The 14698-nt window shown below is 44.1% G+C and overlaps 1 protein-coding gene across 1 annotated transcript; it reads right to left on the reverse strand.

Moving 5' to 3' along the window:
• Nucleotides 1-1550: 1550 nt before the first annotated feature.
• LOC310774539 (zinc finger protein 281-like) lies at nucleotides 1551-10898 on the reverse strand (the record flags this gene model as incomplete). Its single annotated transcript, XM_083634627.1, has 7 exons — nucleotides 10821-10898; nucleotides 7693-8226; nucleotides 7066-7179; nucleotides 6695-6818; nucleotides 3848-3931; nucleotides 3555-3673; nucleotides 1551-3182 (listed from the first exon to the last, which is right to left on the reverse strand). The coding sequence occupies exons 2-7, from the start codon at nucleotides 8152-8154 to the stop codon at nucleotides 1551-1553; spliced, it is 2535 nt and encodes an 844-aa protein (XP_083490753.1). The 5' UTR covers nucleotides 8155-8226; nucleotides 10821-10898.
• Nucleotides 10899-14698: the final 3800 nt, after the last annotated feature.

Consider the following 14698-nt stretch of genomic DNA (forward strand, 5'->3'; position numbering starts at 1 on the left):
AAAGGGTTTGGGTATGCGTCCGACACACCCGTGGGGTTAAACACATGGGTTCCAGCATATTAGCCCCTCTCACAAAACAACTTAAATACAAAGAGGTACTCTCAGAATATTGTATAACAAAATTATGGCAAATCATCTTTTTACAATATCACCCGACAAACCGTAAAAAAAAAGAGAGAAAAAAAAATAGCCCTACCCCCTCTCCCTTCTAGCGTTGAAACAAAAAAGAAAAGCAAACAAAGAAAAAGACATGTAAATGCCCACGGTCATGCCTAGTCAGGTCATGCCTAGTCAACCCCTACCTAACCCCAATCCAGCCCACTTTCCCTCCCTCCCACCCAAACCCCTTTCACAGTTTTCTCCTCTTAAAATATTAATAATCATCATCATAATCACGTTTATCACATATTATGCAATTTGAATGGGTTGTTGTCATTTCCAATGATTTGTTAAAAAAAGTGCTTGTTTGATACCATTGACAAAAAAACAGAACAGCAAGGAGTTGAAAAGTGGTGACTTGTTTTAAAAAAAACATCAAGTCGGCAACACAGAGATGACTACATGAAGAAAGACTGGTGTCCATTGCATTCGGAGACAGAGAGCCACGGTGCCTTTGTGCAGTGGCCTTTTGGTGAGAAGTTTGACTTTAGGCTATAATTTTGTCTCTGCTACGTCTCTTGTACGGGCCGCTGGTGGGCGCAACCAGAGGGAGTGCATGGTTAGGCAGGCTTCATCAACTGACACTGTATACTGACAAAACAACAGTCATTAGGTTCAAACGTTCCCTTCTGTTCAGAACATGCTGTCTGGGCACCTTGGGTTAAAATCCACAAGAATTCATACTACCTCATGTACACATGTGGCCCTTTATAAATGTCAGCGGGATGTCTTCACATTGACACGACAGTACCATAATCTCGACAAAGCTAAACGCATTAGAAACTGACCATGTATTGTATTTTGTTGTTCTGATGGGTAAAAAAATGAAAGCTTTGTAGTCTAGAAGTACACTGTAAAAAGTGTGCTAATTGCATCTCATATTACAAAGTCTTATTACACAATTTGCCTATTTCCTGAGTTAATACGTTTCTTGTAACAGACAATATATACTTTTTTGCCATTTGAATTCTGGGCCTTTCCCTGCCACAAATATCATTATTATTATTGAAATTATCAACATTATTCATTATTACTTTACAATGGTATGATGATTGGTAAAACACAAGGGTTCAGAGAAAGAAAAAGAAACAATCAAGCAAGTTCATAGCTACCCTCTAAATGTTTTAAATTACACTTAAATCTACGGTTTACGTTCATATCATACTCACTACTCTAAACGAAAATTAAGCGACTAAATACATAATAAAAAAGAGAATATTTTAAAAATTGCATTTGAGGCCATGGAAGACCCTCCCTGGTAGTTTTTGTATCAACATTTAATGGCAGTGTTTTCTTAATTGACTTTGCTACAAGAACAAAATTAAGATGGGTATAGGGACAGCAAGGACAGTAACAGAACAGCCCCCAACTGGGTTCACCTCATTTGACCCTTATCTGAAACTTTGGCTTGTGGGGTTTTTTGATCCTGTACTCACTGGCTCACTGACGTCAGCTAACAAACTGGTATACCCTGAGAATTCTGACACTGGAGTCCGTATTCGGTGGTCGACCTCGGCCCCGGGATCGCTGCCGTAGCTCAGGGGGGTTCGGCGCCCCGACTTGAACTGGGAGCCAAAGGCCTGGGCGAAGTTCTCGATCTGGTACGTGACTTCCTTTGCGGGGTTCAGCGGGGACAGGTCTGGGTAGCTGGAGCCGTTTGTGGGTGCGGCACTCCCTCCGGCCTTGACCTGCTGCCCCTTGGGGCCCTCTGCTGGGACAGTCAGGTCCTGGGGAGGTAGGTTAAAGGTGCCGGGGGAGTGCTGCTTCTCCAACTGCTCGGTCAGCTCCTGAGAAGGAGTAAGCTGCTGGTGGCTGGTAGGCTCCAAGCTGAGGTGGTAGCCCGCCTGGGAGGGAGAGCCGACCAGCATGGCGTAGTGGGACTTGGAGGATGACGACGAGGAGGTTGATGAGGGTGCGGCGATGGGCATCGGGGAGGAAACGGCAGGCGGGTAGCCGCAGTCCAGCGTGGACGTGGTGTAGACGTGCTTGTCGGAAAACAGCGGCCCTGTGGGGCTGGAGCTGCTGGACAGGAGTGGGAAGGGGCCGCTGGGGCCCAGGCTGGGGAAGGGTCCACTGTGGCTGGTACGCTCCAGGGCCTGTAGAAGGAACTTGGAGTACTCGCTCATCACTACCGTCTTATCGCCGCCATTGGGCGAGTCGTCCTCCAGCTCGGGGGTGACGGGGGCGGCCGGCTGCAGGTCCACGTGGTGCGGGTGGTCTGACAGATCAAAGGTCACGTCGTGGTGGTGTGTCCCTTCTGCCTTGTGGCTATAATGGTCTAGCAGACTCTGCAGCACCTCGTCTGGGATGCCCGACTTGTCGTGTTTGAGTTCCAATGGCGAGGAGTCCAGCATGGCCAGCGTGGGCTCGGGCCCCAGGGAGCCCTGGATTACACCACTGCCCTGGGGTGCCATGTGCAGCGAGTTGGCTCCGTAGTCACTGTTTGCCGCATGGAGGTAGCGCCGCTTTTTCACAAACTGCATTGCATCGTCGTAGTTGCTGCTGGTGGTGGGCCCCTGCTTGGTGCCCCCAGCTCCATGGAGCAGCCCCATGTTATCCAGACCTGAAACCCCCACATGATCCATTGAGCCAGGTTTCTGGGACAACAGCTTCTGTCCGTGGAGGGAAGCGGAGGACTGGGCGCCGTCTTCCATTGAGAGGAGGCCCTTGTCCAGACCCTTGCGGCCAGCCTTTTTGAAGACCAATTTGGGAGTACGTCCCTGCATGGGGGTGGGGCCAGAGCCTGAGGGGTGCTCCATGCTGAAGTCCTGCAGACCCAGTTCATGGGCCATCTCCCCAGAAGACGAGGCCGCCGCGGCATTCTTCTTCCGCTTGCCGCCCTCGCCGTTTTTGGACTTGGCCCTCTTACGTCCCGAGGTGGTCGCGTTTACCTGAGTGAGTGAATAGCTGCCCTGGCCGAGCTCCGCCTCGCTGAGCTCCAGCATGCTGGGGTCCAGGCCCTTCTTTATGGCTTCTACACAAGTGCGCTTGTGCTTCAGTAACCGGTCTGTTCTGGAGAAAAACTGCAAGACAATGGAGATAAAGATGACAGATGAAGTCAGAGGAATTAAACGTTTGTGTGCTTGTACTTGATGGACAGAGTTAGCCGAAATAAAGGGCCTGTGCCTTAGCGCATATTTCTAAGGGTTATGAGTTTCTACAAAAGGAAATCATTAATTCATCATTCAATTGAAAACATTTTAAACAAAACACAAATAGTGAATGATGAAGATATTATTATTGCTTCAGATGGCACTAGAATAGTTGAAGGATGTGGGAGTATATATATATATACAGTATATATATATATATATATATATATATATATATATATATAGTGGTAAAAGTAGGAACACAAAAGGTGAAAGTAGACAAATGGCAAGCTATTTGCGTACTTGTTGGCAGGTTTCGCAGCGATATGGCTTCTCGCCACTGTGTGTCCTTTTGTGCCGCTCCATGTGGTACTTCTGGATGAAGCGCATGTTACACTGGTCACAGCTAAAAGGCTTCTCCCCTGCAAAGGACAAAATATCAACTTCAGTGTCCTCCACAACCACATATCATGTACTGTATGTACACCCCTTCTCTCAGATGTTTGATGATGTACTGTAGAGCAGTCAGTACCCCCTTTCCCTGATTTCTGAATCCAAGTATAAAGCCATTTAGATCTTAAAGAACAGGAACTCACCACTGTGGATCTTCTCATGCCGCTGCAGCAGGTACTTCTGAATGAAGCTCATGTTACACTGACTGCACCGGAAAGGCCTCTCACCTGTGCGATCAACAGTACAACCATCCGCTCAACACGTTAATTAATGCCTCGGCCTATCACAACCATCCGCTCACCATGTTGATTAATGCCTCAGCCTATCACAACCATCCGCTCACCATGTTGATTAATGCCTCAGCCTATTGCGTATCTGTGTTCAATTAACCTGCCACATTTGATCAAAAACCAAGTGCATGAAGGAGGAAAAACAAAACAAAACACATCTTATATAGTTGTTAAAAAATATACGTGGGGGTGTCAATTTGGGAAAGGCGACTATAAGCCAAGCCACACTGTGCTTTTGAAAATATGATTATGATGATATACTTGTGCTCTAGGTTTTTGATCAACTGTCATATTTACAGCTATGTGTGATGTAGGGTAACTCTTTTGTTTTAGGGATTCAAATGGGATAACAGAGATAACATTTTACAATGGGCTAATTACAGTGTATGAATCTGTGTATTATTAACATAGGGCTGGGCGATATAGCTAAAAAGTATATCGATATGAAATATTTCATATCAGTCGATATCGATAATTATTGATAATTTTTAATTGCCCGTTTTTATTAATAAAAAAAACACGAGAAGAAAACGTTTGCATTTAACCCCTTTATTTTTAAACACTATTTTCAAGGCACATGGGTAATAATTGTAATGCTAACACTGTCACACTTACACACTGACTGCAAGTAGTTATTTACAGACATGGTGACGTTTTATTTTGATCACATAGCCTAGCGTTGCCTAACGCGTTGCCAGCCTTCTCAAACAAAAAAAAACGCTTGGTAACATGTACTATTTCAGGGTTGCTTAACGTTAACCGTGATTCAGTTAATGAGCTGCCCCGCATTCCGCAAAGTAACGTTGACTACTGCGGGCTCGTAAGGTTACTGAATAGTTAACACGTTTTCAATTTACATTAACATGAATTGAAACTCACTCACATTGAATTCTTTGTAACGTTTACAGACAATGGTGTTCTGCTTTCGGCGTCCCCTGTATTAACAATTTCCTCCACGTCTTCTCCCCGCACTCTTCTGTTATTGTTGATTCACGTGTGGTGGTGTGGTGGTGCGGTGCCGGGTGAGATCAAACTTGCTGTTCGCGTCACTAGCACTGCCCATTGTCAAGGGATATGATTGGCTGTTTATGAGGTGGGGCGGGTGCACGCTCTGGGTTCTGTGTCACTTTCTGTGTCACTCCTAGCACGCTCTATGAACAAGGGACATGAGAGGCTGTTTCATGGAGGAGAAGCGCCCTTGGGTTTTTTTATGCAGCCGTGAGTTCATATTGAAAGTTTTATCGAACCATTTGTATTATTGTATTGATGACGTGTCTATCGTCTGTATTGCTATCGTTTTATCGCCCAGCCCTATTTTAACAAATGGAAACGTATTGTAAGTACACAATATTACTCGGTCTACTATAAAAATATACATGTGTAACTACTGTTGCACATTGTTGTATTTTGAGATTTTGAGTGATTTGGTTACTTTAATCTCTGTAGTACATCATGGTGAATAATTATTTTCATAACACAAAGGAAAAGTATATATTTTTATGGTTTTGGTGGAATGCCACTGTAGAAAATACAATGTTGCGGAATGTTTAAAGCCATTTTTCTCGCATTTTACTGTTAGACACATAAGATTAAATAAAATACTCATCGCTTTTGATCTGAGAGAGCTATCTCAGTCATTCAAAAAGTTATATATAGAGGAGTTGATAATTGATGCAAATGTCAGAAAATGAAAATGTCAGATTCCCACCATGTGAAGGGTTTTCGCAGGCCACCACACATTAGATACACAGATTAACACAATGGAATAAGGCCATTGCAACATGCTACAACAACAGCTATTTATCAGATAGAAGTTAAGCAGCTCATTATGGGAAATACAGACAAATCAACTCAATGAGTTAGTCACCTTATGTAGCCCTGCCCACTTGACCCAGTTGTGTTATGACTTCCTGTTCAAAACGCCGTCTGCTTCAAACCTAGTCTGACTCTGGCTCTTAGGGGCTCTGCACACACCTTAATTCCCCTCAGCAGTGTTGGCCACAGTTAACACAATATAATACTGTACTGTCACAGGAAGTGTCAACACAACAGGAAGTAATTGGCTGACGCCTGCTTTGGAACATAAGCTGAATGGGATTTATGAGTTGAAGTTCAAAGAGTAAAATGAGGAATTCCCAGCAAAGAGAATGACTAACACATCCTGACATACGAGTCATCATTGACTCATCCCTAGCTTCAGTAATGGTCTGACTCGTGGGGTGGAAAGGAAACTTAACAGCAGTGAAAGGTAGTGAGTAGTAGGCTCTTCCTAAATTAAATTAATTCTGAATCTCTTCTGGAAGACATTTTGTTCCAATAGTGAAAAATCAACAGTGATGTTATTATTTCCCTCCCAAGTAGCCTTATACCTACTTGCACATTCAGATTCCCTACAGGAATTGTCAACATAATAATACTTTGATTGCAATATTGATTTGTCAGCTGCATTATGGTCTGCTGCTGGACATGTGCAATATAGCAGAAAATGGCAGGTGCTGCTCTGCATGTATCTTACGCCAATATAAGACTTTTTGGGCAAAAAAACAACAACCTCTGATCAGCTTAGAGGTGTGCAACAAAAAGACTGGTAGTAGCTTCACCCCTGTATGTCCAGCATGCTGCATTTGGTCAAACTTAAGACAATGCTCCGTTAGCTTGTACTGCTAAGGGGAAATGTTTGAAGCACCGAGAGTCTCTCACCTGTATGGATGAGCACGTGTCTGCGCAAGTGGTAGGAGCTGCGGAAGGCAGCGTTGCAGTGCTCACAGATATGTGGTTTTGAGTTGGGAGACATGCAGGAGCCGTCGGCATCCAGCATCATGGCCTAGAAGGGGGAGAAAAGTGCAAGAGGTCAAAATTTGCCCAAACAATTGCAAACACTTCCACATCACAACAGCAATTCAAACTAATCAATGTGCCACACAGCCACAAAATGTAAGTGTAATGCGTCATATGCCAATATTGACCAGCTAGAAACCACACGGGACTTAAAGTATGAGAGAATTGACTGGTATAAATGGTTGAGAGTTGGGGTAAAAAAAATAAGATAATATAGGTTAGCTATAGGTTACCTTTGCTGCATCGCTGCGTTTCCTGCGGGCCTTGCCTCCCTGTCCGTCCCCGTTGTTCCTCCGCCCTCTTCTACCTGAAGACTCTTTTGGCTCTTTACCCGCTCTTCCAGGCATCTGAGGACAAAAAAACACAATAACTACCAGCGGTGACCAGAGGGGGGCAGATGAAGGCAGCAATGTCCATTTAAAGAGTGCATAAAAGCAAGCAAAGGGTGAGCAGGGATGCAAACTCATGCAGAGTGAAAAAGGTGACAGATACACAAAACCACTCAGAAATCATTAACTTAAGTGCCCTATTTTGGGATAAAAAAGGGTGACTGTCACCTAAAAGTGACTAGTTTGCATCCCTGGTGAGCAGATTCTCCATACAAAAAGACAAGAACTACCTATGCACCAATAGGGGAAAAAAAGGCATCACTAAACATGCTACAACGTCAAAGCCCTCGCCCTCGCCGCCGCTGACGTTTGAGCATATAGGTCTAGCTGTCGTTGGCAATGCTCCAAGTCGAGGCTGATGTTGTAGCATGTTCCCAGCTTAAATGTCTTGGCAATATGGCATCGAACCAACAAAACAGATGCATGCACTACAGTTTGGAGGCATGTTAAGCTATTAAGAACCCCGCGCACCGGTTCTCCGAGGGACCGAACGTTGCTGAGGCTGAGATCATGCAGGAGCATATTCTGGTGGTTGTGGTGGTGGTTGCCGAAGGTCATCTCCAGCATGTCGGTGCCACTCTTCCCCGCGCCCCCTCCGACACAGTTCACCCCTGATCCTCCACCTCCTCCGCCCCCACCATAGAGGGGCATGCGGTAATCCAACTCGCTTAGCCGCTCCTGCTTGATGCCCATGCCGTGAAGGAAGCCCCCTGTGTTGGCAGCACTGGGGCCATGGTGTTCAGGGGGCGAGTCCCGTTCCTTCTTCAGGATCATCTCCTGGGGCAGCTCGCCCATAACGGACTGGGAGGCCAGCCGTGTGAAGCTCGTGACGGGCGGCAGGTGGCTGAACATGAGCATGCCCGGTGCAAAGTTGGGGTCCATGCCACCGTTGCGCAGAAACTCGTTGCCTAGTTTGTCTTGGATAATACTCATGGTGGTAGACTTGGTCTGTGCAGGGGGGAAGGAGGGCAAGCAAACTAGAAGGGAATGCAGGAGGAGGGTTTCCTGTAGGAGAAGGCAGAGACAGAAATGACAAGTTAAGTAATGATGATAAAAAAAGTAGTAGAGTCCGCACACTGGCAATGCTGCTCCCAAAGGTTTTATTCAGTTACCACAGGCGTGTGACGTTTCGGGGCAAAGCCCTTCCTCATACATGCATGAAATAAGAGTGTTTGGTCAGTAACTTGGAACGCCCAATCCCCCGCTGTCCTCTATCTCTCTCCTGTCGTCCTGCATGCAGGGCAGACGTATCGCCGCAACCGTATGATGGAGGCATTGGATTCGGGGTGGGGAGGTCGACGCCAATTTTTATCCAATTGAATTGTTGACATTTTCTGGGAAAGGGAAGCTCAGATCGCGAGACCTTTATAGGACTAGATGTATTTTTCACCCCGAATCCAACGCCGCTATCCCTGAGTCTCTACGAGTTACAGTTACGGAGATACACCCGCCCTGCATGCAGAACTACAGGAGAGAGATAGAGGACAGCGGGGGGTTGGGGGTTCCAAGTTAATGACCAAACACTCTATTTCAGTGATTCCTGTCAGAATAGAATATAGAGCCATTTAACACTTATTTTAACACAAAAACACTGCTGAATGCAGCTTTAACACTGAAAGGCAAAAAATTATATATGTGAAAGTCAAAACATTTAGTGGGTATTGTATCAGGTCTTGTAAATTGTGTTATATTTAAGAATGAGAGAGAAAATATGCTGGCACAGGAAAGGCTGTCCATGTCAAGGAAAATCAAAACCATTAATGGACACTATCTCACCAGGTCACCAAAGATTAAACACACAATTTAAGTAAGCAATGAAAATGATTAACCTCTCCACATGTTTTAAACATTGGACTAGAGCCAGCAACTATGCTGGACTCAGTTCCATCTCAAATCAAAAAGGTCAGGACAGCAATAAGAGCATGTGTGTGCACTGTGCAAGAACCCTGAATTCCCACAGGGATCATTAAACTTTAATCTAAGTCAACTAAACACAATTATTTTTTAAGAACAAATATTAGCTGTATGATCTCTATATCCAACCCTGAGTATTAATAAATAACAAATATGTGATCTGCAAATACAGCTCTACAGACTTGGAGGACAATTGTGAAGGTGTGTAGTATATGTACCCTATCAAAATACGAGTCACTCAGTATACCTTACGAGTTGAAAACATATTCTAAATGTTTTGTGCCTTTTGATCAGATGAGAGGGGGAAAAGCCTTTGAAATGTTTTCATCCACATCATGTGTTTGTCTACATGCAACATTTTGTATCACATGCAACTTGGATTGTAGCAACAACAACAAAATTATTCTGCTACTATTATAAACAAAAATCATATTGTGTTTGCACCTTGGGTGGTCATTTCTTGATTTACAAAATCATGTTGGGCAACACTTGCCATATTTGGCTAGTAACCTCACATGAATGAAAAGGCTGGGGCATTGGTTGTTACAATATTGGCAAATTAGCCGGTTCGATACACTTCCTTTGCTTAAAACAAAGTACGATATCGAGGTCAAAACTAACAAGGAATTGTACTCCTTTTTGTCAGGCGCAATCGCATATCTAATCACGATGTGTATCAAAACGACAAAAGAAGGATGACTAGAGTGAGAATGTATTGTTTAGTCTAGACTCTAGACTGCAGCCGACCATTGGCTACGCGACAATGAATTCTGCAGAAAGCGGATGAGCTTTTGTGATGCATAATAGCCAGCTAGTTAGCTAACGTTAGCTGGGGCTAGCCACAATGAGACACAATCGTATCTTCAAGACCTCAATCAAAACAATCGACTAGGCTCTTTTAGCTATCCTGCAAGCCACACTCGGCCATTCAAATAAAAATCATCTCAGTATTGAGAATTATGTGGTCATACATTGCTGTATGAAATTAAATAATTCGCAATATGGGATTTGTTACGAGCAAACTATTGTAGCGTTAACGTCTCAGCCTGTTAACCGAACGTAAGTGTTGCTACAGAGCTAGCGTTAGCTAACGCTAACACATGATCTCAATTTGATGTTATAAAGCCTACTTTTTCCACTAACGTTACTTAGCTAAAACAGCGATAACCAGGGAAAGAGCCCATACATTTTTTTAAACATAATAAGTCGATCAGACATTTATTATAAACAAGATCGCTTTGAAGTCAATGGCACGAATTACTCATTCTCCAATTCCAAAGCTTTGATGAGGCTCGTGAAATCAAATCTGTCTGCAAGCAACGCTGGCGCTCTATATTTATTGATAGCTAGCTATAATTATATACGGATAGCACTCACCACTACATTTAGCTAGCAATACATTCCTCGACGTTTGCGGTACATGTGGGCTTTAGATTCCATGCCTGAGCTAAATAAAGCTGAGGAGCCAGTTGTGTTTATAACAATCAAGCTGCCACGAGCTAGCTAGCTGCTAGCCGCTCCTGAAAAGCCGCATTACGGCCCATGCAACAGAAACAATGATGCTGCCTTCCTTTCACTGCATCTCCCGTCTGCGCCGAGCGCTTTGCTTGACAATTCAATCGCGTACATCTCGACAGAACCCACAGATTAACCACGAATAAAGGTCGCTTTGATTTCCCACTTACCCACACATGGCCGCAGTTGGTTTTAAACGTGCGTGTATTCTCTCCTTATTCGCAGCTTTGGGGTTTTATTGCCAAAACATTGTTCTCCGGCGGCCGCTGCTTTCTTCCATCTTGTCCTGGCGCGGGGGATTGTGGGTCTAGCGGACGGACGGGTCGTGAGAGGAGACAGGCTGTGAGAGCCTGACCCACAGACACACACAGACCAGACACTTACGAGCAGGCAATGGCCCTCCAGTCACACACAGCGACGAACGCAGTGCACTGCAGTGGTCGCACAACAGTCAGCTGAACAGCAGCATGAGATCAGTCAATTTACCATTATGGGCCCACCATCATTCTGTGTGGGCCCCTTTCAGGTAGAACATAACAGACAAAGACGTGTATAGCCTAACGACGACGTCATAGTCACCTTATGTGCCTTTTACAATAAATAGATAAACAACTAAATAAATAAATCATTACATGAAATCCATCATTCAGCAATTAGGCTGCAGCCCAATATCTTTCAAAAGCAGGCTACATTTGCTCATGGTCATAATATTTTAAAGCAATCATTTTGTAAGAGAATTTCTCACTTTTGTTTGTCAAATGGTGTATATTTTGGAATTAAATCCTCAAATGGGCAACTAGCATACTTCGCTTACCTTCAAGCTCTTCTGATAGCTCTGTCTGATAACTTGCTTGTGGAAATCTGTGCATTAAACTCACCTTATTTCTGCATTCTGAAGGTATGGTCAGATGTAACAACCTTAATATCAAAATCCTAGTTTTATTGGTTCAAAATAAAGAATCCTAAAAAGAGTTTTGTGACCTGTGCTGGTTTAATTTCGCCAGGCTACACTTCAAAAAGTGAGCGGTTATTGTTTTAAAAGACAAAGTTTGATGAGAATCGACTAGTTGTCTGGCACCAGACAGCTGACTGGGACTTACTTGGCTGTGGTTCTGGAAGGCTCAAAAACTCCATTTGAACTGCTCCGGGAGGCAAGCTTGAAGCACCTGTCTTTTAAGACAGTGTTGTTACTGGCTCTATAGCCTCAGCTAAGAGGGTTAGCGACTTGCATGTGCTCTCTGTCCACCCCTCGTACACTCAGTTTGCTCCAGGGCATGGAAAGGTGACTTTATCCCTAAACTGGTCTTTCTGCCTAAAGTTATGGGTTCTTGTTCTCTTATTACTCAGCCTTTACGGCTTCTCCTAGGGAGCAGCAACAGGCTCAGAGTTTATGTCCAGTTCATGCCCTGCACACTTATATGGACAAGACGAGGATGTTTGGGCAGGCCCATCTCCAAGCAACACCTCTCACATTGGATTGTGGAGGCTATTACCTTGGCTTATATGAGTCTGGCGTACAGCTACCTCAGGGGCTCCATGCGCACTCCACTCGTGGGATGTCTTCATCCTGGGCCGGTGGGCCCTATAGGGGAGTGCCTATTCAGGACATTTGTGTGGCGGCGAGTTAGACCTCGCCCCTCTCTTTTGTTCGGTTCTATAGACTGAATGTCTCAGCCCCGTGCGTGGCACAAGCGCTTTTGTGACACAGTTAAGGAGCCTGGCAACTTCCCTTTTGAGCTGTCTGGCATTCGGGAGCTCCCATATCCCATTGTGAGAACCTCACGAGCCTTGTGATAATAAAACATACGGTTATGAATATAACCTCAGGTTTGTGAGTGAGGTTCTCACCAGACAACCCTTCTTGCCATGGTGGGCGAGAAGAACTCATCAAGAATGACCCAAGCTCAAGTATAGGCTGCCCCTACCAGGGCCGGCCCTATCCATCTGGGGGCCCTAAGCAGGATATAGATTAGGGGCCCCCTCCCAGGGGTGGGGGTTTGGGGGCATCCGCGCTGGAAGTACTTTTAAGTAGGGGGTGCTGTAAGGAGGGGAGTCTCGGTGCTGCCCGCCAGGGCAGCGCCGAAGAAAATGTGACGTTTTTTGGACTTTTAGCCATATTTAGAAGAATATTTAAAACAAACAAACGTGACGATGATGACGCTCGTTTGTAGCCCTATCAGTGTCAAGCAAGCGTGTAGAACCCAGCAGCCATAGGGGTTGCCAGGTCAGTTAAACCAGGAGTTCCCAACCTTTTTTGTGCCAAGGACCGGTAGATACATGCAGGACCGGTTGTCAATTTTAATGGTTTTAGTTACATATATATTTACTCACCAGGTGGCGACAAAAGGTAAATAACAGCCTTTTGTGTTGTACTGTATGTAGCACAGTATTTATGTTTTTGTTTAAACTACAAACATAAATAAATGTCAACCTATGTTTTAACTACCACACACAGCCTATAATATTATAGCCTATGTTTATTTTCTTTTATTTAAAAAAATTTTTTTTGAGGGGGCCCCTGGCAACTCTAGGCAGCCGCTTAGTTCGCATATAGGGCGGGCCGGCCCTGGCCCCTACCATTGGAGGGAGACAAATTATTCCAACTCCAAATACAGGGATTTGGCGTAGATAAAATAGTGCTAGACAGAAGCTATGCATCTGCAACGGAGTACGACACTTTAATCTGTATCTGATTGACGTCACTGACTCAAGTAGTTGCTAACTCTTAGCTTTGAGAGATAATAGTTTACCTTCACAGACCTTCCCATTTGAGAACGCATAAACACAAACCATATAGAAAGTGGTAACTAACAATTATGTCCTGTTCTTTCTTTTTAAGTGTTACAACCGCTTCTATAAGTGACTTTGTGTGTATGAGCACGAGATGTATTCACCTGAAAAGTGACCTGAAGTCACCCGGGCAAATCCATCTCGTGCTGTTGAGTGACATCACGAGATGTAGTCTTGCGAGATCTGGTGAGTGATGTTCTTCTTCTTAGTTATTCATAGGGAGTTCATTTTAACAATAGAGGCTGCTGTGACCGGCGGGTAAGTGCTTATTTTGCTGCTCACTTGCTTTTTAATGGAGTTTCATACTGTATGGATACTAAAGATTAGGAAAGGCTCAAAGAAGATCGAATGGCTAGCACTTTTTCTTCTACACACTGTAAGAAAGAAAAGGCTGCAATTTAGAGAAATCAACTGATTAACTCAAGACCTATGAGTTTGTCAGTTTCATCTTATAATTGCTACTTATCAGCTTCATGACATAAGTTCATGACTTAACTTACTGTACATGTATGAGTTGAAATGCTCACTAAACTGATCATAACAACTGAATACAAAACCTGGTTAGCTTGTACTTCACAGTATGTATTGGGTGAATGAACGCTCCAAAAACCTTTCCATGTTCTTTCAGCGTTATCTATGTATGTTACCTACTCAGGGTTATTTCTGATTCAAATAAATAAATAAAATAAAGAACGCTAACCATAATGGAAATTATTATCCTGTTGACCAAATGAAATATATGATGTGGAATCCATTCTCTATTCAACATGGCACATTGTATCCAGCTCTTACACTTATGTCCCTGCAGAGACTACATGCCTCAATTCTTGGCATTCTCATGTGTAAGTATTTTTTTAATCTTCTTATATAAAAAGGAGTAAGTGCGTTCTGTCTGTCTGTCTGTCTGTCTGTCTGTCTGTCTGTCTGTCTGTTTCTCCGTCTGTCTGCGATTTTTGTCCCACATTCTTCTTCTAAAGCAACTCAGGAAGACAGTTTATACAAACATTTTTGCTAAGCAACGAGTGGAAAACTGAAATTAATGTTTGAGAAGTAAGGTGCACAGGAAGATGTTACATCAGAGCCCCATGTGTGTGTGTGTGTGTGTGTGTGTGTGTCTGCATGCACACACACACACACACACACACACACACACACACACACACACACACACACACACACACACCTATTTATTTATGTCGCACACAAAAATAGTGTGTGTCACAAAAGAACATTGCATGACACAGCCACACACACACAT

This window comes from Poromitra crassiceps (genome assembly GCF_964638095.1).
Source record: "Poromitra crassiceps genome assembly, chromosome: 4".
Taxonomy (NCBI): domain Eukaryota; kingdom Metazoa; phylum Chordata; class Actinopteri; order Beryciformes; family Melamphaidae; genus Poromitra; species Poromitra crassiceps.